Source organism: Gymnodraco acuticeps, unplaced genomic scaffold (assembly GCF_902827175.1).
Source record: "Gymnodraco acuticeps unplaced genomic scaffold, fGymAcu1.1, whole genome shotgun sequence".
Lineage (NCBI taxonomy): Eukaryota > Metazoa > Chordata > Actinopteri > Perciformes > Bathydraconidae > Gymnodraco > Gymnodraco acuticeps.
This window is the reverse complement of record NW_022990152.1, coordinates 23498-44551: the sequence shown is the minus strand read 5'-3', so window position 1 is coordinate 44551 and position 21054 is coordinate 23498. Positions and strand designations below refer to the sequence as shown.

The 21054-nt window shown below is 40.4% G+C and overlaps 1 protein-coding gene across 5 annotated transcripts; it reads left to right on the top strand.

Moving 5' to 3' along the window:
* Positions 1–1813: 1813 nt before the first annotated feature.
* On the top strand, positions 1814–21043 carry ddx3xb (DEAD-box helicase 3 X-linked b). 5 transcript variants are annotated; one of them, XM_034217344.1, is made up of 19 exons: positions 1814–2136; positions 3477–3528; positions 4233–4289; positions 4674–4883; positions 5268–5364; positions 5461–5646; positions 6045–6144; positions 6245–6380; positions 6777–6874; positions 7308–7406; positions 7494–7654; positions 8171–8315; positions 8878–9022; positions 9461–9511; positions 10572–10753; positions 11230–11347; positions 11444–11597; positions 11705–11829; positions 13687–21043. In XM_034217344.1, exons 1-19 carry the CDS (start codon positions 2092–2094, stop codon positions 13764–13766), a joined length of 2241 nt encoding a protein of 746 aa, XP_034073235.1. In that variant the 5' UTR covers positions 1814–2091; the 3' UTR covers positions 13767–21043. The 5 variants fall into 5 exon arrangements, with proteins under 5 accessions (XP_034073235.1, XP_034073234.1, XP_034073233.1 ...); XM_034217343.1 differs by having other exon boundaries at positions 5262–5364; XM_034217342.1 differs by having other exon boundaries at positions 5250–5364.
* The last annotated feature ends 11 nt before the right edge of the window (positions 21044–21054 follow it).

The window sequence follows — 21054 nt, the reverse complement described above, 5'->3', positions numbered from 1 at the left end:
GCTTCAGCTGCTGTGCGCAGTTCTCCGCTCAGTTCTCTGCGCACCCCCCGCGAGAGTGAGAGTGAGAGGTGACAAGGGGAGCACGTCTGTAACCCGATACCGTTGCAATGAAACGACATCTGACCAATCACGGCTTTGATACGGCCACTAGTGCAGGTGAAGAGATGTCGGTGAAAATACAGTTTCAGTCCGGCACAAGCAAGAGGGAAAAAACAAAACATGAAGAAACTATAGCATCACTCGAAGGTGGGTTATTGTATGAGTCAAATGTACAACTTGCGAATGTTGTATAAGCAAATTGCCAATTGCCATATTAAAACATCAGCTGCAATTCACGACATGAAGAAGGCAGTCTCTGCAGAGCATACAGGCTAATGGAGATGCAGTTATTTCCAGCATTCTTTATTTACCATTCATTCAAGTATGTGATGCCTTTTATCTGCTGATGTACAGGAGGAAGAGTGATACACTGTCTGTCTAGTTGGCTTACATAACAGTTAAAGTTTACAGCCTAAAAAACATGGAGCATTTTTCCCCCTTTTATTTATGTCAATTTGCACATTTCATGGTGATGCTCAGCCACTCCCCTTAAGGCAAGGCAAGGCAAGTTTATTTATATAGCACCTTTCAACACAAGGCAATTCAAGGTGCTTTACAAAAATGAAAGACTTCCAGACAAAGGCATTTAAAAACAGTAAAAGATAATAAAAGAAACATTAAAAGAAAAAATACATGAATAAAAAGTACATGAATAAAAAGTAAACTTTAACTCCTAACAGTCATCATCATGTCAACCACAACACAGAGAAATACTGATAGAAATGTGTGTGTAGTTGTTGATACATTGCTGACAGAGGGAACTACATTTGAATACAGATTGAAGAAATATCAGTTTTTGAGCATGTCATAAGCATGTTTTATCTTGACTATATTACAATTATATTATAATAAAATAATATAGTATTTATATTATTGATTATGATTATTAGTAGAAGTAGTTTATTTGCATTCATTATATTTTAATCTTTTTGAGGCTAGTATTTGGCAGGAAATGCAGACGTATTCACCTGTAAATGCATACTGAACGACATACATGCACATTTACCATTTACCTATCTGTATAAAAAAGTAACTGTTGATAATAATAATAAACAGGAATTATATTTGCAAAGTAGCCTACTTTGTTTCCAAAAAAAAAAAGTTCACTCCTGTCGGTTGGGGGGGGGGGCCTCATCTCACAATGTTGCTTGGGGCCCCAAGTTGGCCAGGGGCGGCCCTGAGTCTTATAAACTAATACATTTAACTGGATGACATCTGATAGTCATCCATGCTGGTAATCTGCACTTTACTGTAGTGAAGGTATCGCGACAAACTGTGGTTAAAGTCTCGCGTGTTTTGGATTAACAACATCTCATGCATCAATCAAGTTAAGGGTTGTGTGTGCCACCGGAAGTAAGATCAGAAGACAGATACATTTTTGAAATGTTACATAAGAGACCCGTTACATTCAATCAATCAATCGATATGTGAAATGTGCAGCAAATGGTTACTTTTATAAACAACACAACTAGCAATTATAAGTCCTATTTAATCAGAATCAGAATCGTTTTTAAAACCAAAAGTTTACACATACGAGGAATTTGCTCCGGTGTCAATGGTGCAAACACGAAGCATATATTTGCATTTAATATAGCGACATAATATATCATACAGATGAAGTTGTGTTGCACATATTATGTAACATAGTGACTTCAGTTTACCGACTTTAATTTTGACACAACCGGATGTGGATTGTCGTCTTTTTTCAGGCCAACTTAACTAGTGCATGACGGCCTCATCTTCGGCTAAAGAGCAAACCGACATCAGCTGAGTTTGCATGAAGTGCCATCCTTGTAGCTAAACAAATAGGAATTTATCATCACGTAAAATTCATGATTAGCATTTTACAACGGTACAGCTTGTAAAACCACTGAAACAACTGACGCAATCTGCCCAGAAACGCGTTAGAGGAGAAATAACATTGCATCAAAAACCCGGCTAACAAAGAGGATCTCTTTCAACGACAACATTTTTCCTCCGTATTCAATAGTTATGAGTCATGTGGCCGTCGAAAATGTCCACGGTCTAGAGCAGCAGGTAAAATGAATCTGTTTGTATTGTGTCTTGCAGTGTTTGTGGCGGAAAAGTTGTTTATAATCGTGTGGATATGTGCTAGCTTACCGGCTAGCCTAAAAGAAAAGCTAAGAGATGCTATCATGCTACCTAGCGTTGGGTGCGCTTCATTTAAACACCCACATGACCAGGAGTGACGGCGGGGCGGTGATGGAGCAGTACTTAGATTTATTTGAACCCGAATTGTCTGTTACATTATATTCATGTGGGCTACAGTAAAAAGCCATTCGACATGATACAAGAAAGCTTATTTTAGTAGCTTTAAATGACATGGCTTAAGAGCCGAATTACTATTTACGCCCGAATGCTTAATTCGGCTCTCCCCGGTGAACATATGAAACACCCCCTTCAACTATTTTGTTCACTGCGTTTCTCTTGCAGCTAGATACAGTAATAAAATGGAGGTTGCAGGGATGGTGGCTCTGACACACCAACAATGCGGGGTTTTACAGTACAGCTCTCTAGCTTTCAGTGCATAAGCATTATTGCATAGTTAGTCTTCACTGCGTCCCGCTTTAAAAAAAAAAGAAGCTCTTTCCTTCTGCGTCACCATCAACGTAGTCTAGTTGTGTCTGACTAGACAGACAGTTGGATGGCAACAGTAAAGTACTATATGTTCTCACTTGATATTATGCAAAGGTCTAATTGGCAACATGTATTTGAAAGCGTTGCGTACAACAAAACAAAGTCATTTTTTTTCTCTTAGGAAGCAAAAAAACCGACTCTGATAATGTTTTTTATGGAGAAATCAAACCTTGTTATTAGCTTAAAGCACTAAATATTGCAGTAGAGGAGCATTGCATACCCAGGACGGAAATGCACTATATTTATTACTTTTATTGTTTATTTCTGCACCAGAGTAAGGTAGAAACTAATTTGCATATTGTGTCCCTGCACAGGTAGTCACAAAACTAGCATAATAACAAATACATGACATAGAATCACATGTCCACCAGTGTGAGATAATAAAGTGGATCAGTATGAAAGGTACAATACGTACATGGTAATCATTGGATGTGACCCTTTTGTTCTGAGCTGAATGCAGTTTGTTGACATCGCCCTAATGGAATTTCTGCATGTCGAGTTTCAAATACTTTTATATATTTAATCAAATTAGGGCATCAGAAAAATGTTTTTTAATCTGGACATCTCAAAAACTGTTTCCCATGCTTTTTTTGCATTGCTAGTTCTGATGAATAATCCAAAAATACATTGTTGGCTTTTATTTCCAAGTAGGTGTCACCTGCAAACAAAATGCTTGATTTGTTCTGCTGAAATGACTGTATGTTTGTGTGTTTCCCCAGCTGGCTGTCCTAGACTTGAGTGGGGCAGACGGACAAGGTGGAGGCCCTAACCGTAAGCAGTTGTTTGAACTCCTTTTCCCTTCAAATAAATGTGCACAGGCACCCAAAACACTATGGCAACTAACCTGAAACAAGGAAGAGCTCCACAGAGAAAACATCAGGAAAGCAACCAAGGGGAACACTTTCTTTTTCTATTTACAGAAGTACAACATATCGTATTTCCTTGGTTTCTAGATTCAGAGGTGCACCACAGATCAATGCACGTTGGGTGTGTTTCAAAAGGTTTTTAACAATCCTTTAGGAACAATGAAGCTTCCAAAAATGGTGTGCAACAAGTTCAGTCAAAGCTGTCCTGTGGAGTTTTCTTGTTTGGTTTACATTTACTCACCAAAATCTATACATTGTGTGAGTCATTGAGCTTATATCCTTCCTCGTGAAAGATTTGCAAAGCCCATTCTTTTTTTTTAAACATTGTTGACATCAACGTTAGGTAGCTAGGCAGTCGCTTTCTTCTGTGCCTTTGCTCTTGCATCGCCACGTTTTCCACCACTAACACATCGAGGAGCCGCTGATAGAGAAAGTGTTTTTTCGCTACGCCTGCATGCTTGTGTCAAAGTATGCAAACAAAACGAGGGGCTGCTTGGAAAAACGTTGCTCCATAATGCTACCAGGGGTCAGAAACTCCACAGGGTACCTTTTTATCAAGTGCATTTAAAAAAAAAAAACACAACTAAAACACTTTCTTCCGTCCAGCAGGAAATGCCTTCGCTGCCCAGCGGCCGGGGGGATACACCATAGCGCCGCCAGCAACATGTGAGTCTAAATCTGCTGAAATCTGCATTTTCTCTACCAATATTCCCATCTGTATCACTCCTCACTGTGTTTTCTGGTTTGTTACCTCCTCTATGCGCCTTAAAATATACAGAATATACTAGTATACTCACTTATATACCATGTACTATACATACAAACATAGTGTCTACAGTACATATAGTGTCCTCTGAAACTAGGATCCCTTTTAATCTCATTATATTATGAGGTATATATTAAGATATTGAATAGACAATTATTTTGTATATATTGATTGTTGTGCTTTTATGTATGTCTTGATGTGTGCATATGTATAAATGTGTCTGATTGTGTGCATATAGGATATACATATTTTTATATTCGGGATTGTGGGAAAACATTTTGCAGATGGCTGGGATGCGGGTCGCAACAACTTTGTGAACGGCTACCATGACAACCGCATGGCTGGCGCAAACACATTTCAACACCGAGGTCCGCCTCGCATGGAGCGGGGCCGCGGTGGCATCGGAGGGGGTTACCGTGGCAACAGGGGCGGAGCCTTCAACCCCATCATCCCCGCGGTGCAACCAATGGCGTTCGCCGGCTACGAAAACAAAGGTGGGCTTCGGTTTTTACTGCAAGTTATTCGTATTTATTTGATATATTGTTAGATCTACCCTTGTATCCTGCCTCCTTTTTAAATCAGATCAGAATACCTGTATTATTCCCACAGAGGGGATTGTAAAACATTTTTTTTAAAGTATGTAATTATACAGATTTAAGAAAGACTGCTACACTGCACTACTTTTTAATATTTAATTATATGTTGCATTGTTGAAGCTAAAGCCAGAAGAATTGCATTGCTCTTTCTACACTGTAGCTTATGTGCATATGACAATACAACCTTTGAATCTTGATCTACTATATTTGTTGCAGCATGTTATTGGGCATACACATATAGATGTATATCTTTTTTATATTTAGTCTTTCTGCCAGATGCAGGTGGCTGGAACACGCCCAAGGAAACTTACGGCAATTTTGGCAACAACCGAGGGAAGTCTGCCTTCTTCAATCACACAGGAAACGCCAACAGAGGAAGGCGAGTAGAGATGAGACGCGGGGACAATAACGTGAAAGTCTAACTCTTTGGTGAACATGGTAGCGTAACTCTTGTTGTATCTTCTGTTGTGTTCAGGTTTGATCACGGTGGATTCAGTGGTGGTGGAGGAGGTGGTGGAGGCGGAGGAGGTGGAGGAGGAGGTGGAGGAGGAGGTGGAGGAAGTGGTGGTGGAGGAGGAGGAGGAAACAACCGCTGGGTGGAGGAGCCCAGAGAGGATGGAGACTGGGCCAAACCAACGGCACGAAACGAACGCCTGGAAAGGTGAGTCTGCAGCTCTACTCTCACTAAAGGACATATCAGGGGGGAACATTGGATTTAACAAGCTAGTCGTACACATGTTATACCAGTATGGGAGTGTAAACTCAAGCCATGTCTACTATTATTCTGAAAGCCAAAGGAGAATAACCAAAACTCAAAGTGCTGACACTATTTGTCATTAATTTAATTCCTTGGTTTTAGTTTTCCTGCCTTTTTCTCTGATGCGTGTTTTGACATTTCGAGACGTCACCATGAGTTTTTAAAATGTTGTTGGGATGTTTTTTTTTTATATAAACACCAGTTTAAAAGCACCAAGATGTATTGTTGTTTCAAACACATGGGCCATTGTTGAGGAACTTTGTTTAATTGCATGTCTTTGCTCCTGTTCTGTTCCCCTGCAGTGAGTTGTTCTCCGGCGGTAACACTGGGATCAACTTTGAAAAATACGATGACATTCCTGTTGAGGCCACGGGACAGAACTGCCCTCACCACATCGAGAGTGTACGCTGCTAACCTTGGATATAACAACATTGCATCTAATATAATCTGCATGAACGCTTTCCACGGCTCTCTGTTTTATGAATGTGTGTTTGCTGTGTAGTTCCAGGATGTGGACATGGGGGAGATCGTCATGGCGAACATCGCTCTCTGTCGCTACACCAGACCCACACCTGTCCAGAAATATGCCATTCCTATTGTCAAGTCGAAGCGGGACTGCATGGCCTGCGCTCAGACAGGTAGGACACACACACACACACACACACACACTAATGCATATAGGCAAGTGTATTTATACAGCACATTTCAACACAAGGCAATTGAAAGTGATTTACAAAAATTAAATACATTAAGAAACATTATCAAATGACATTTAAAAACACTCCTTTAAAAGCAAAGATACTTGAATTAAAGTTACAGCAGTTTGAGATACACACATCTGAAATGTTTAGGTTTGACTCTCAATCATTGCTAACTTTTTAGCAGCAATAGTTTTCAGTTGGTCTTTTCTAGGACTTTTTTGGTATCCTCCGCAAACCAGGGTCTTGAAACCAAAACGGCACTCGTAGGGGACTTCAACATAGGAGTCAGAATCATGAGATGATACTCTGAGATCTTTGACTTTGTGTCTGCAGGTTCTGGAAAAACTGCAGCTTTCCTGCTGCCGATTCTCAGCCAGATCTTCAGCGAAGGACCAGGAGAAGCTCTGAACGCAGCTAAAGCATCTGGACAGGTGAGGAATAAATAACCGTGCTTTATTTAGTAAAACACATAAATCTATTTGCTCGAGAACGTTTCTATTGATTTCTATTGTTTTATTGGAATTATACATCTTTAGAGTGGATACCTTGTACTTTTAGTGTATGAAGTTGACAAATAACAACACTACATATAGTTTAAATAGGGGATAAACTTGACAACTAATTGGCAAATGGTATTTAATAGCACACAATGCAGTATGTAGCTTCAACTCAAGACAGTCAAACTTCTATTAGGGACCATTTTCTAACAAATAGTAGAGAGTGAGTGAAGTAATGCGCCTAGTAAATTCAAATAAACAGTCTTTACTATTTCGTTTGAGCTCATATTCAGGTAAACATGGTTCTAAACTGTGCTAAAAATAACAAATCATCCACTGTTCCTGAATGGTTGTCATTGTATTACAGGACAATGGAAAGTATGGCCGTCGTAAGCACTTCCCCATGTCACTGATTTTGGCTCCGACCAGAGAACTGGCTCTGCAGATATACGACGAAGCCAGGAAGGTAATACAAACACACGAGCATGACATCACAACAAATGGAGATATATTTGTCCTTGTGCTTCTTTAACATTTTCGTTTCTATCTATAGTTCTCCTACCGCTCGAGAGTGCGTCCCTGTGTTGTGTACGGAGGCGCGGACATTGGTCAGCAGATCAGAGATCTGGAGCGAGGCTGTCACATGCTGGTCGCTACGCCTGGTCGACTGGTGGATATGATGGAGAGAGGCAAGATCGGACTGGACTACTGCAAGTAAGACGAACATGTTATGATATAAATGGCCGTCTGGGTTCAGATTAAAGGTCCCCTATTATACTGTTTTTCATTACTTTGTTATAGGTCTCAGATATACAGTATATAAAACATGTATAGATGGCAATACTGTATGTAACTATGGTCATGCTAATAAAGATATTGAGAGTACATAATACTCGTGTGTGTGTGTCGCCCCTCAGAGATATTTGGTTAAAAAGAACACAATGGTGCTCTAGGAGGAGATTAAGGTGGTGGTGGTGGTGGGGGGGGGGGGGAGTGGTTGCTGATTGGCTGCACAAGCTGAAACATCGTTATGACATCATAAAGTGGCCAAAATCTCATCGGCTCATTTTCATACAGGTTTTTATAGAAATGGATCAAAAAGAGAGAGAATCTTCCAGTCTCTTTCCACATGTTGATGTAGAAAAGACATGAAGAAGTGGATTTTGCATAATAGGTGACCTTTAAGCTTTATTCTAAATGTGACACCTCCTCTGTGCTTCTTCCCTTCAGCTACCTGGTCCTGGACGAGGCAGATCGTATGTTGGACATGGGATTCGAACCCCAGATCAGACGCATCGTTGAGCAGGACACCATGCCGCACAAAGGCATCCGACAAACCATGATGTTCAGCGCCACCTTCCCTAAAGAGATCCAGGTACAGTTACGATACGATAATACTTTATTGGTTAGATCATCAGCATCACAGCAGCTCCATGTGAAACATCAACATAGACAGATATCAAGACACAGTACATGAAAACAACATCGCAATCACTGAGAGAAAACCTGCTCGAAGAGCCGTCAGCGTGCATTCGATCTGGATTCAGCTCTGGATTTACTGAGAGGACAAACCGGAGCACAAAGGATGCTTCAGACTGACTTTATTGAATCTCCCATTAGATGGTAGCAGTTCATATTCTCTGGTCAGAGCATGCTTTGGGTCCCAGATGTTGTTGGACAGCCTTATTAGGTTGTTATGAGCTGAGTCATATAGTCTGTGACAGGGTTGACCAACAATTGCAGTATTTCCATCAAATGAAGGATTGCATGTTTTTCCTCCTTCCAGGTGTCTTTTTGATTCACTTGTTTTAGCATTGAAAGAAAGTGTTTAAAGGACCACTTATAGTCGTTCAATCCGACTGAAAGCTGCGGTTATCGGTCTAAATGTCCCGGTAAACGGCAGCACATTGATCGGTCACTCTGTGCTCCACTAACAGATCCTTGCCAGAGACTTCCTGGAGGAGTACATCTTCCTGGCGGTGGGCCGAGTGGGCTCCACCTCGGAGAACATCACCCAGAAAGTAGTGTGGGTGGAGGAGAGCGACAAGAGGTCTTTCCTCCTGGATCTGCTCAGCGCTACAGGTGAGACAGTCCAACACTAACAACAACATCATGTGTCCTAACACTACCAGACATTTACTTATGCTAACACACACACATACACACAGTGCGGTTTTATTTCCCCAATCCTTTTTACCATTATCATATTGTCCTGTCATCCCAGTCTATTTGTGCATTAAGAGTCGACAATTCTATATTATTGTGTTAGGAAGGCAAAAGTGAGGATGTGCATAAAAACAAATACAACTCCCACTTTACAACGAATGCTTTATGTCCCCTCCTTTTTAAAGTAGAAACTCATTAAGAGTTTGGGTAAAATAGGACGTTTTCTTTTGGTGGTGAACTCGATGTATTGATTGGAGGCGAACCTTGGGCACATGAGGAACATACAGGGTTGGTTTTCTACTGCTGATTGAGTGCAGTTGACATGTTGGTGGTTTGGTGTGGTTTTATCCAAAGTCATCCCCAGCGAGGTACAGGACAATACTGGAGACAACATAGAGAAACCTGGTAAGATCCTCAATGGGGACACAATCGTATCTGTCATTTCACGTTTTAAATAAGTTTGCTTGCCCCTTTTCGATGTTCCTCTCTGTGTACGGAGAATCCTTTTTGTTTATTCATATTATTTTCGGTTCTGTGTACCATTTCATGAATCCGGTTTGCTAAATCAAACATGCCTGTCGCTGTGGTGTCTCCATGTCAGACCCAAAGCCTTGATGGAGAGAGTCTGGTTATGTTTACGTCTCAACAGCTAGAGAGACCGTACAAACTGAGGCCAATACACCGTATTATCAGGTAGTAACGTGCTGTAATCTTCACTCACTGTGACCAAACTCTCTCCAGCAGTGGCTCCAGTCACAGTGCTGCTGACACTGTGTTTTATTGTTTCTTGTAACTATTGTTTCCCCACACTGCACTCCCTGCTGCCTGTTGCACTGTTCGGTCCACAGAACAAAGTGTACTGTGATGTGATTCATTTAAGGTCATTAAAGTGCATGTTATAAGCAGCGTTACCTGAAGATCATCCAGGTTAATGTGACAGAGGTGTGATTTGATTATACACCAAGTGATTTACGACTTGCCGTAGTCACTATGCTGCAACTTGTTTTATAGCTAAAGCAGTTTTTTAGTAGGAAATGAATGAGTAGGATAAGGGAAGGTGGTTGATTTCACAATTTGCCAGCTGTAGATATCCAGGTGTTGGTAGGTTTTCTGGCAAAATAACAATATAAAGCTCCTGGTGACACATATTGTGACGTTTGTGTCAAAAACGTTAGATTGCGTCACATTAAATTGTGTAAAAATATTACAGATGGCATCAATGTTTTGGGTCAAATTTTGATTGGTTGTGGTTCATCCATGTGACCAAAATCCATTAGTCTGTATTTTATTACACTAAGGATCGCGGGTTCGACTAATGTGTTTTATCTAAGGTTCAAAACAAGATGCCACGCCAACAAAACACCAGTGTTGAGTTTTGTTTTGTTACTTTTCTCCATCTTCCACATCCACCACGACCATCCTCTCACTTCTAACGTTTAACCTCGGGTGTGTTTTCTCTCCTCAGGTAAGGACTCGTTGACCCTGGTGTTCGTGGAGACCAAGAAAGGTGCCGACGCTCTGGAGGACTTCCTGTATCGGGAGGGGTACGCCTGCACCAGTATCCATGGCGACCGTTCCCAGAGGGACCGAGAGGAGGCGCTGAGTCAGTTCAGATCTGGAAAATGCCCCATCCTGGTGGCCACAGCGGTCAGTACAAACACATGCAAACGTGCAATAGATTTGTTTTATTTATTTACTCTACTATTTCAATAATTAGACACTTCATACATCCGAAAAACAAACACAATTAGTAGAAGCGGGAGGGCAGAAAGCATCGCTCATACAAAGGTACATATACATACACATACTTATGTACAAATATACATACATAGTCCATGTTCAGATAACAAGACAGTTTAATTTCTCATCCTATTTTTATGTAAACAATGATAATTAAGATAGTTCATACAGTATATTACGCAAAGGGCAGCAAATAATATGAAATAACACGACATCCTTTCATCCAAACTACTGCTGTGCAACCCTGTAATGTTTTCTACGCACACATGAGTAGTTTCATTTCTTAAAGACGTCCTTGCGATCAGTGAGAAATTCCATCATGGTGAAAACATCGCTGCATGTGAACGTGTGTGACCTCTTGTTTCTCCTTTGTACACCCTCAGGTGGCAGCTCGTGGTCTGGACATCTCCAATGTGAAACATGTGATTAACTTTGATCTGCCCAGCGACATCGAGGAGTACGTTCACCGTATCGGACGTACAGGACGAGTGGGAAACCTCGGTGAGACTGCCTCATAAATACTGACGGTTTTTTAAGCTACAACCCACAAAAGCTTGTATCCACTGCTCCTGTAACTCACCTTTTATTCTCCTGTAGGATTGGCCACATCGTTCTTCAATGATAAAAATGGGAACATCACCAAGGACCTGCTGGACATCCTGGTGGAGGCGAAACAGGAAGTGCCCTCATGGCTGGAGAGCCTGGCGTATGAACATCAGCACAAGACCAACACCAGAGGACGCTCTAAGAGGTGAACACTGTCCCCTCTCTGTTGGGGAATGTGTTGAATGTGTCCTTAAGGTCAAAGATGGTTCTCTTTGAATGAGATGTTAACGGTGTGTTTGATTTTGCCTCCAGGTTCTCCGGTGGTTTTGGAGCTCGTGATTACCGTCAGACGGCAGCCGGAGGCACCGCCGGAGGGTTTGGAGGACGTGGAGGACGCAACCAGGCCGGACACGGAGGAAACCGCGGGTTCGGAGGAGGTGAGGATACAGCCAGGGTGTTATAGTCAGAGATGGCTAAAGTACACACATCCTTTACTCAAGTAGAAGTACAGATACTCGTGTTTAAAAATACTCTGGTGAAAGTAAAAGTGCTGACTCTTTACTCAAGTAAAAGTAAAGAACTTTGAAATGTACTTCAGTAAAAAGTACCCATAGCTAGCAGCTGTTTTAAAGAGTACCTGACCTCCCTTTATATTAATAGAACAATAATGTCATTGTTAGCTAATGAATGTTTCCATGCTGAAAATCGGCAACATGACAACGTTTCCATTGGTCCCTCTTCTTTAGAGAAGACCAGGAAGTGATGGATACACGGATCGTGTTCAAATCAATAGGCACGCAATGACTCTAAAGAATAATGATCACGCATCAAACACACATTCAGACTAAAGGAACCAGCTGTTTGGAAAATGAGAGAAGTAGAAAGTACAAGTATTTGTGTTCAACATGTAAGAAGTAGAAAGTACAGGTATTTGAGTTCAACATGTAAGAAGTAGAAAGTACAGGTATTTGAGTTCAACATGTAAGAAGTAGAAAGTACAGGTATTTGAGTTCAGCATGTAAGAAGTAGAAAGTACAGGTATTTGTGTTCAACATGTAAGAAGTAGAAAGTACAGGTATTTGAGTTCAACATGTAAGAAGTAGAAAGTACAGGTATTTGTGTTCAACATGTAAGAAGTAGAAAGTACAGGTATTTGAGTTCAACATGTAAGAAGTAGAAAGTACAGGTATTTGTGTTCAACATGTAAGAAGTAGAAAGTACAGGTATTTGTGTTCAACATGTAAGAAGTAGAAAGTACAGGTATTTGTGTTCAACATGTAAGAAGTAGAAAGTACAGGTATTTGTGTTCAACATGTAAGAAGTAGAAAGTACAGGTATTTGTGTTCAACATGTAAGAAGTAGAAAGTACAGGTATTTGTGTTCAACATGTAAGAAGTAGAAAGTACAGGTATTTGTGTTCAACATGTAAGAAGTAGAAAGTACAGGTATTTGTGTTCAACATGTAAGAAGTAGAAAGTACAGGTATTTGAGTTCAACATGTAAGAAGTAGAAAGTACAGGTATTTGTGTTCAACATGTAAGAAGTAGAAAGTACAGGTATTTGTGTTCAACATGTAAGAAGTAGAAAGTACAGGTATTTGTGTTCAACATGTAAGAAGTAGAAAGTACAGGTATTTGAGTTCAACATGTAAGAAGTAGAAAGTACAGGTATTTGTGTTCAACATGTAAGAAGTAGAAAGTACAGGTATTTGTGTTCAACATGTAAGAAGTAGAAAGTACAGGTATTTGAGTTCAACAAGTAAGAAGTAGAAAGTACAGGTATTTGAGTTCAACATGTAAGAAGTAGAAAGTACAGGTATTTGAGTTCAACAAGTAAGAAGTAGAAAGTACAGGTATTTGAGTTCAACATGTGAGAAGTAGAAAGTACAGGTATTTGAGTTCAGAATGTAAGAAGTAGAAAGTACAGGTATTTGAGTTCAACATGTAAGAAGTAGAAAGTACAGGTATTTGTGTTCAGAATGTAAGAAGTAGAAAGTACAGGTATTTGAGTTCAACATGTAAGAAGTAGAAAGTACAGGTATTTGAGTTCAACATGTAAGAAGTAGAAAGTACAGGTATTTGAGTTCAGAATGTAAGAAGTAGAAAGTACAGGTATTTGTGTTCAGAATGTAAGAAGTGGTCAGAAAAATAAGTAGCGGAGTAAAGTACTGATACCAGAAACATGTATTTAAGTACCGTAACAAAGTATTTGTACTTCCCCACCTCTGGTTCTAATGAACAACATCAACTCTCTCACGTTGTTAACTCTGAGTTCTCTCCTCTCCTCCCTCTCAGCTGGTTTTGGAAACTTCTACACGAGTGATGGCTACGGAGGAAACTACTCGCACCCTCAAGTGGACTGGTGGGGCAACTAGGTTCTTCCTTAACTCACCCCCTCTTCCTTCCTTTCTCCACTCCACTGTCTGCACCCCATCCGTTTCCTCCCCCTCATTTACCTTAAAGAAAAACCACGTGCATGTTATTAAACTATTTATACTCATTTATATAGCCCTCCTTCCACCCGTATACACTCAGATCTTTTAATTATTTTCCTTTTATCCTCCTTTCCATCTCGCCTTTGTCTTTAGGGTCCCTCGTCTTTGGTAAATCTCACCTCTTACAATAGGCCACAGTATAAAGGGAACAGTTTGAGTTGGTTATTCTTCAGCTTAGCAGCACCCTTTTGTTTTCCGTGAGGACTGTTTGAACAATGTTCCCTTCTCGAAGGAAAAATAACCAATTGAATGATATGTTGGCGTTCCTTTAACCCCTGGAAGATTTTAGATTTACGGTCCCACAAAGCAGCTGCAGGAAGACAGCTTATCACTTTTGGCTTCATTGTGTTTTTGTCTGCATCACCCAAAGCCAGCCAGGCATCCTGTGTACCTTCACATGTCATCTTTGTATGTAACGCATGGCCATGTTGTAAATCACCGGCCAAACACTTTTCTAAAACATAGCGCAGAGATGGGCAAGATGTCAAATCTGAGCAAAATATGTCTGCATATAAATTCCAAAATGGGATCTGTCTCCTTCCTTGACATGATAGATACTTTAAAAGCAGCCACAGAAACAGAAACGTTTTTTATTTTCACCTTTTTAAAACATATTGAAGTCTTGAGTTCCAGAGATCTGAGAAAGATGTCTAACAGACTGAAGGTACTGCGGCTGGACTCTGAAAAGCCCATTAGCAACGATGCTAACAGTCTCCGGACTGCTGACGGCGTCTCTTTTGTTTGAAACAAAACATAATGGAGGATCATTTGTTTCTGTACTGTGCCTTTTAAACAATTGTCTCTTATTTCCGTTGTTTTAATTGCCATAAGTGGCTACAAGTATTGGCCAACTGTAACTAAAAGAAATGTGTATTTAATGTCATGTATGGGTTTAAACATGTTTTTCTTTATTTATATTTGGAAGGAAACAAACTAGGCTTGAACTAAATCAAACCTTGGCAAAAAAAAAAACTAAAACCGCGATGAGGAAACTCAAAGCAATTCCTTATCTATTTATTGGAGCTCAAATTCACGAGAATGAGCTCCCAAACACATATAACCACTTATATTGATATACCTTCATCCAGAGTGACTCAAGAAGACATTAAAGAAACGACTTCTTTGCTTCGCCAGCCAGAAAGCAGAGTGGTTTTATGCTTTTGGGAGTCGTACTAACGGAGCGATTTGTCACAGCTCTGGTTTGAGCTTGAGTTTCTCAAAGGCATCTTGTCACTAATTGCTGAGTCACATTAAAGCAGCTGTCATTTTATTACTATTCACACAAATGTAGATCTTTATAACCTACTCAAACGTTTTAAAATGTGAGGTCAAACTTCACTTTCTAACCTTCTATTGTAAGATAGACATGGCATACTCTTTCCGCACCTAGCATGGACATGAATATTGTCCTACTGCATTTAATGGAAATGAAACACGGCCGCTGCTGAAGAAACAAAATGACTCTTAGTGCCTCGTTGCTTTTGAGAATCGTGCTCCGCTTTCCACTACAAACATTTAAAACCCTTGTCTGCCAAAAGCTTCTTTCAAGGGGGATACACAACTTTAAAAAAAGGCTTAAAGAGTTCAAAATGTTCTCGCTCACTCTATCCTGGAGAGTTACATGAAGAGTCTTCTCTAAAATAAGTCATTCCAGTTTCTTTGTTCAGTCTTTAGGATAACAGTAAAAGGATATAGCCGAACCGTTTCACAGCAGGGACAGACGGGGCTTTCCAGGGGAGATAATGCCACACTTTGTACACAAGTTAGCCCTTTTAGCTTCACTTAAATAACCACACAAATGTTAGCTTCTGCCTACGATTTGCATCCACTTCCTGTTGATTCAGCAGATGCATCTTTCTGCTATGCTACTTCACGACAGAAGTGAACATCTAATTATTGTTGTGATGCATTCAAGGCCCACGGTTAGCCCTGTTCGTCTCAGCTGTGGTTTAGTCCCTGATTGAACTTCTAAAAGGAACTCCGCTGTAAATGTAGACGACTCAGCGGTTTCCGATCCCCTCCCTTTTGTTAATAAGCAGCAGAATAAGCCAAAAAAAAAGCCCTGTTGCTACCTGGTGGGGAAAACGTTCATCAGGGTCTTAATTTGTTTTGTTTACATGAGCAACTTAAGCGAAGTGAAAATAGATTAAATGTAAATAGTACAACTCTTCTTGAAACAGAAAAGAGAAGAAGAATGTGAATTACAAGTGAAACTCGCTTGTTGTGTAGAAAAATCACGTTTGATCACTCAACGTTTGACCGCAGCGGTCTGGTGAGCTTAGCTCGGTGGGCAATTTGAACGGCACATTTATTCTTTGGAGATATTTAATTTACGGTGAACACAAAACCAACTAATTGGAAATTGAAAAACAAGCTAACGCTCACGAGGCAGACTCTCAAATTGCCCACTGGCTTTGACTAATGACAAAGCTGGACCAGGACAAAAAAACATATGCAAGTGTTGTTGTTTTTTGGTCAAGGAGGTAAAAAAAATGCCAAGCAAATAGATACAATTCTACAGCAGGCTTTAGTTATGTTAAAACTCTTGATTTTTTTCTTGTCGGCTATTATTTTAAGACCACTTTGTAATCGTAGGTCGTGTTCATGTCGAGCTATTTCCCTGGAGTGCAGTCAGTGAGGAGCTTAGGGAAACTAGTTGGCGTTAACATCGTTTTGTGAAGAGTTTAAGGCTGAGTAATGCTGGAGGATTCATGCAGACAGCAGGTCACATATACAAACTAGATTATTGTTTCTCGATGTATAGACACCAGGTTCTCGTGTCAGACTTTGAGTTTGGTGATTTCTCACTGAACCAGTTTTGTATTCTAGTGTTTCAAATGAGGGGCCAGTTTAATGGGATGCTACGTTGAAGGAAAGTTGTCATAGGACGCAATGTTAGAAACAAAAAAGGAACTCCACCATGTCCAACAGAAAGGAACCGAATACAGAAATGAGTGCATTATCGTTTTAGCTTCATGAGGTTTGTTGTCTTTGCAGCACAGAGCGTTGTGTTGTCGCTATTGTTCAAATTGAGTCTGATTCCCAGTAGAAACAGCGGTTGAATTGTTGATCTAACGGTGATTGACGCGTCCCACCCGTTATCCAATCAGAGCATTCGTCTGTGGGCATGATATGGATGCCACAGTTTGATTTGCCTGCAGCGATGGTTGATAGCCGCCATCCTCGAGAGCCGTGAATATAATATATAACCAGCATGAAGATAAAATATCAGAAACGGGACAATAAGTTGACATTGCAAATGACAATCAATATGAAGCATTTGCTAAGTTTAAAACTCACTTTTTTACACGTTAATTCTTTAAGTTGCACTTTTTTTTATATTCTTAAGGACACCTTTACATGTAAACGTTTTCTTAACCAGCTTTTTTGAAGATAGTTGTTTCAAAACTGTCAAATCTTAACATCCAACTTGTGTCCTCAGTGGTCAGGAGGCCGAACTGAAGCTTATTACCTTACAGTTTAATAAACACAATAGGATTTTGGTACAAAATCCACCTTTACATATTGACTGAATAACAGTTTTAATGCTTGACTGAATTGTTCCCCACTTCCTGTGTGAGAGTCCGATGTGTTACTTGAATCCATGGCTGTTGCCAACCAGAAACTTAGTATGCAGCTAGTGCAGTCTTTGTGTTTGAGTAATAACGTTAAGGATGCTAAACGCTGTTCCTGCTGCCGAGTTCAAAGGCAAACCTTTTTAAAGAAGGACGCACAGTGAGGAATCTGTTGGGTGTGTAGACATTGCTGTGCCTTCTAGCAGCCACTAGGGGGCAGATAGAGTAAATGAAGGAGCGACTGAGCATTTCACAGCGATACTGATGCTAGGAATACAATGTAAGATATGAGCTAATGTTGTGAGTTGCACAGCAGGGAGCGTGGAAGGTAACACTTCAGTTTACCTCACTTTTCATCGTGTTTGTAAAGCAGGCAAGTCGTGTTGTTCGGATTACGCAAATATATATGCAATGTATTTAGGTCTTTTTCTAGCACGGATAGATGATATCTGTTGGCTGTATTTACCATTAAACTGTGCTGGAGTTACTACCACTGTGCCCCCAAAACCCCCCCGTCCCACCTCGTTAGAACGCCCATGAACTTCTGCAGTGAGTGCAATGCAGATCGTTTGCTTGCTTTCACCTCGCTGTCACTGAGATTCTCTGAATGAGCCGCTTTCTGTGTGCGTGCGATGTTCACATTAGAGCAGAAGCTGGCCGCAGGAAAGTCTGACATGTGCGCGGTGCCTTGAAGTGGCTGAAAAGTGTTAGCTTAGGGCTGGGTATTTTTTCAATGTCAGATGAAGAATCTATACTATTTATTTTATACTAAAAATGCAGAAACGGATGCAGTACGGGAAAGTCGGCGCACTCATTCGCTCTCTAGTGGACATTGTTAAGCATAGCAGTTCAAGATAATAAAACACATTTCCTTCAGTTCATTTAATTATCCAATAGTTTGATACCCTTCAAAACGAATGCCATTACCAACAAAATCATGTGTGCTTTGTCTTATTGGCGTTAACTAGCGTCCGAAACAAAGATGGCAACCAAGTAAAAGCTGCTTACATCATTGTGAGCCGGTTAGCATGCTGGTGTTAGCATTTAGCTGTTACTCAATATCAGTGTTTCTCAACTTTTTCATACCAAGGACTTAACCAATAAAAAAACACTCGCGGACCACCTAACTCCACAAATATCCCAAAACACATCGTTTTTCTAGAACAGATTATAAATCGCCTGAAAATGGTACAAACAAGTGACAACATGTGTGACGAAGGTGTTGCGCTGGGCTTTATCATGCAATAGAAAGTGAAACTTAAGCTTGTTCCATTGCGGAGATATTCCCGCGAGAGTGCGGAAAACTTAAATGTATTTATTTATTTCAAATGTGAAATGTTACCAATATACTCACGGACCACTAGGGGGCGCACACGGACCACTTTGAGAAGCACTGCTCTATATAGTATATCTGTTGTTGCCACTCAGTAGTGTTTGAGGTGGCGTCCTGTGAATAAATGCATCCCCTGTACAGTAAAAAAGCCCAAACGTAACATTTGCTTTGACCACCAGCTTTACTAATCAAAAAGTGATTTCCTCTGAGAGAAAAAGTCGTCATTTAGAACAAGTCAGCACTTTAGTTTTTGAATATTTTAAAAACCTTTTTTGATGCCTTAAATTTACCCGGCGATACCCAGCCCTAAAGGAGCGGATAGTGGAGTTTGTTACACTGTATACAGCGTTATACTGACCTTTTTCCAGCAGGAGTGCTTTCTATTGTCGCCGAACAATTAATGGTGCTACGCTCCCATTGCTGCGGCCTGAAGGCCCCTCTGTTGTAGGAACCCCATCGAGTTATAGAAAATACTTCAGTTACTCAGATTAGTGTTGAAGTCTTCTGTCGTCCCTCCGAAACCTCAGCGAGGGGCGAGGGGCGAGTGAGTGTAGCGCAGACAGGTGTCAAAAAGAGAGGTTGCTCCACAGTTACGTGTGTGTGAGTGAGAGGTGTGTGTGTGAGAGTGTGTGTGTGTGTGTGATTTACAGAAAGGTTCTTCCAGATATGAAACTGTTTTTTTTTGGGACCAGGTGGAGTTGTAGTTAACAGCAACCGTAGGAATCAGCTGTTTGCACACAGAGTTCTCGAGTCTACTTTCGCTGCTAGTTTGTGTAATTTATCAAGCATTTCTGAGAAATATTTATTTTTATAAGCCTAATACAAAAGTTGATATTTTACAAAGTGACTTGACCAAAAGACAGTAAACAAAAACACTGGCACTTGAATGTTGAATGTCATTGGTATGAGTGAAAATTTCTATTTTTCTGGGGTAGTGTGAGCTTTTTAAATGTTAAAGATGCAACGTGTAGGAGTTTCTCTTTGAATATGTCAGCGCAACAACTCGTATATTTAAATGGAAAACTGTCACTGGTGCCAAATCCCAAAACAGCAATAGCGTGCGCATCTTTTCGTCTTCAACCAAACTCCTTTATTTTAATACAGGTGTGCTGAAATGAGGTGGCAGTACTTCCTCATATTCCTCAGTAACTTTTGAAAGTCGTACCCAGCTTGTAGCCACAACCCTTTTCTGTTAATTGCACCGATACGTGAAGATGTGCACGTGGAGCCGCTGACAGTCTCACTACAGTTGATGTGACATATTTGGAGAAACGTCCTGCACGGGTTACCTTTAAAGTCTCATTGGACTCAGTATCAGATCCATAAACACCTGTTTGTGCGACAGGCTCCGTTGCCAATAATGATAACCAAGCATAAACAGCCATTTTTTTTAATTGGCAAACAAAATTTGAGACAATACCACCATATATGCCAAGGTTTGGATTAAAATAAATAAAACAATTAACAAAACGTTACGATCAAAGACCATTTTGTAGAAAAAAAAACATGCAGTACAAAAAACAAGTGTCCAGATTCTCTCCAAGTCAGATGTTGATTTTATTTGTGTTTTGTTTTTTTCGTTCATTTGAGTCTTTACACTTTTCCTTCCCGTAAATGCCCTTGTTGTGAGTGTCTGGCAAGTGGTGATCTTTAAAAGTCTTCATAACACAGAATTAACTGTGGTTCTATTGCTATGTTGTTGTGATTTGCATATTTTCAGGCGTCTGTGTGTTGATGCTCGTATGGAGGGGAGCTTCTGGCCAATCAGAAATGGGTAAAAGATGACGTAATAGGGGTCTTTTACACATGTGACATCACGACTCTTCATCCACATCTTAAATGAGAATAAGACCCTCTGCACCATGCAATGGGACCCAAAGAAAGCGCCTTTTTTATGCACAATAACGTTGGGCTTTCTTGGTAACAAATGCACCACTGTGCCGCTCTATGTCCCTTTCAGTTCAATGTAGAGGGTTATTACAGGAAATAAAAGTGTGTAGTTGTATTTAGGAATGATTGCTGTTTTAGTGACTGAATTGAAAGGAGATGTAGAGCTCAGTGTTGTTAATATTTCTGACTGGCCAGACCCTCGATGTGGACTCGGCACCCCCGGCCTGCTAGTTAGTATTTGCTTTCTGTATTAGTTTAGCAGTTGTGCACGAAGAGGAGCACTGCACGAAGAGAAAAAAAATAATTGTGCATCTATTCTGATTTTATCACAAATAAAGGTTTGGATTTGCAAGTGTAAACTGTGTTTTGA

Excerpts from the sequence above, each read along its gene's own strand:
- ddx3xb (XM_034217342.1), top strand. The coding sequence starts at position 2,092 with ATGAGTCATGTGGCCGTCGAAAATGTCCACGGTCTAGAGCAGCAG. Across the intron at positions 9,023-9,460 it reads GGATCTGCTCAGCGCTACAG|TCATCCCCAGCGAGGTACAG; the intron begins GTGAGACAGTCC and ends TTTTATCCAAAG. Across the intron at positions 9,512-10,571 it reads AGACAACATAGAGAAACCTG|GTAAGGACTCGTTGACCCTG; the intron begins GTAAGATCCTCA and ends TTCTCTCCTCAG.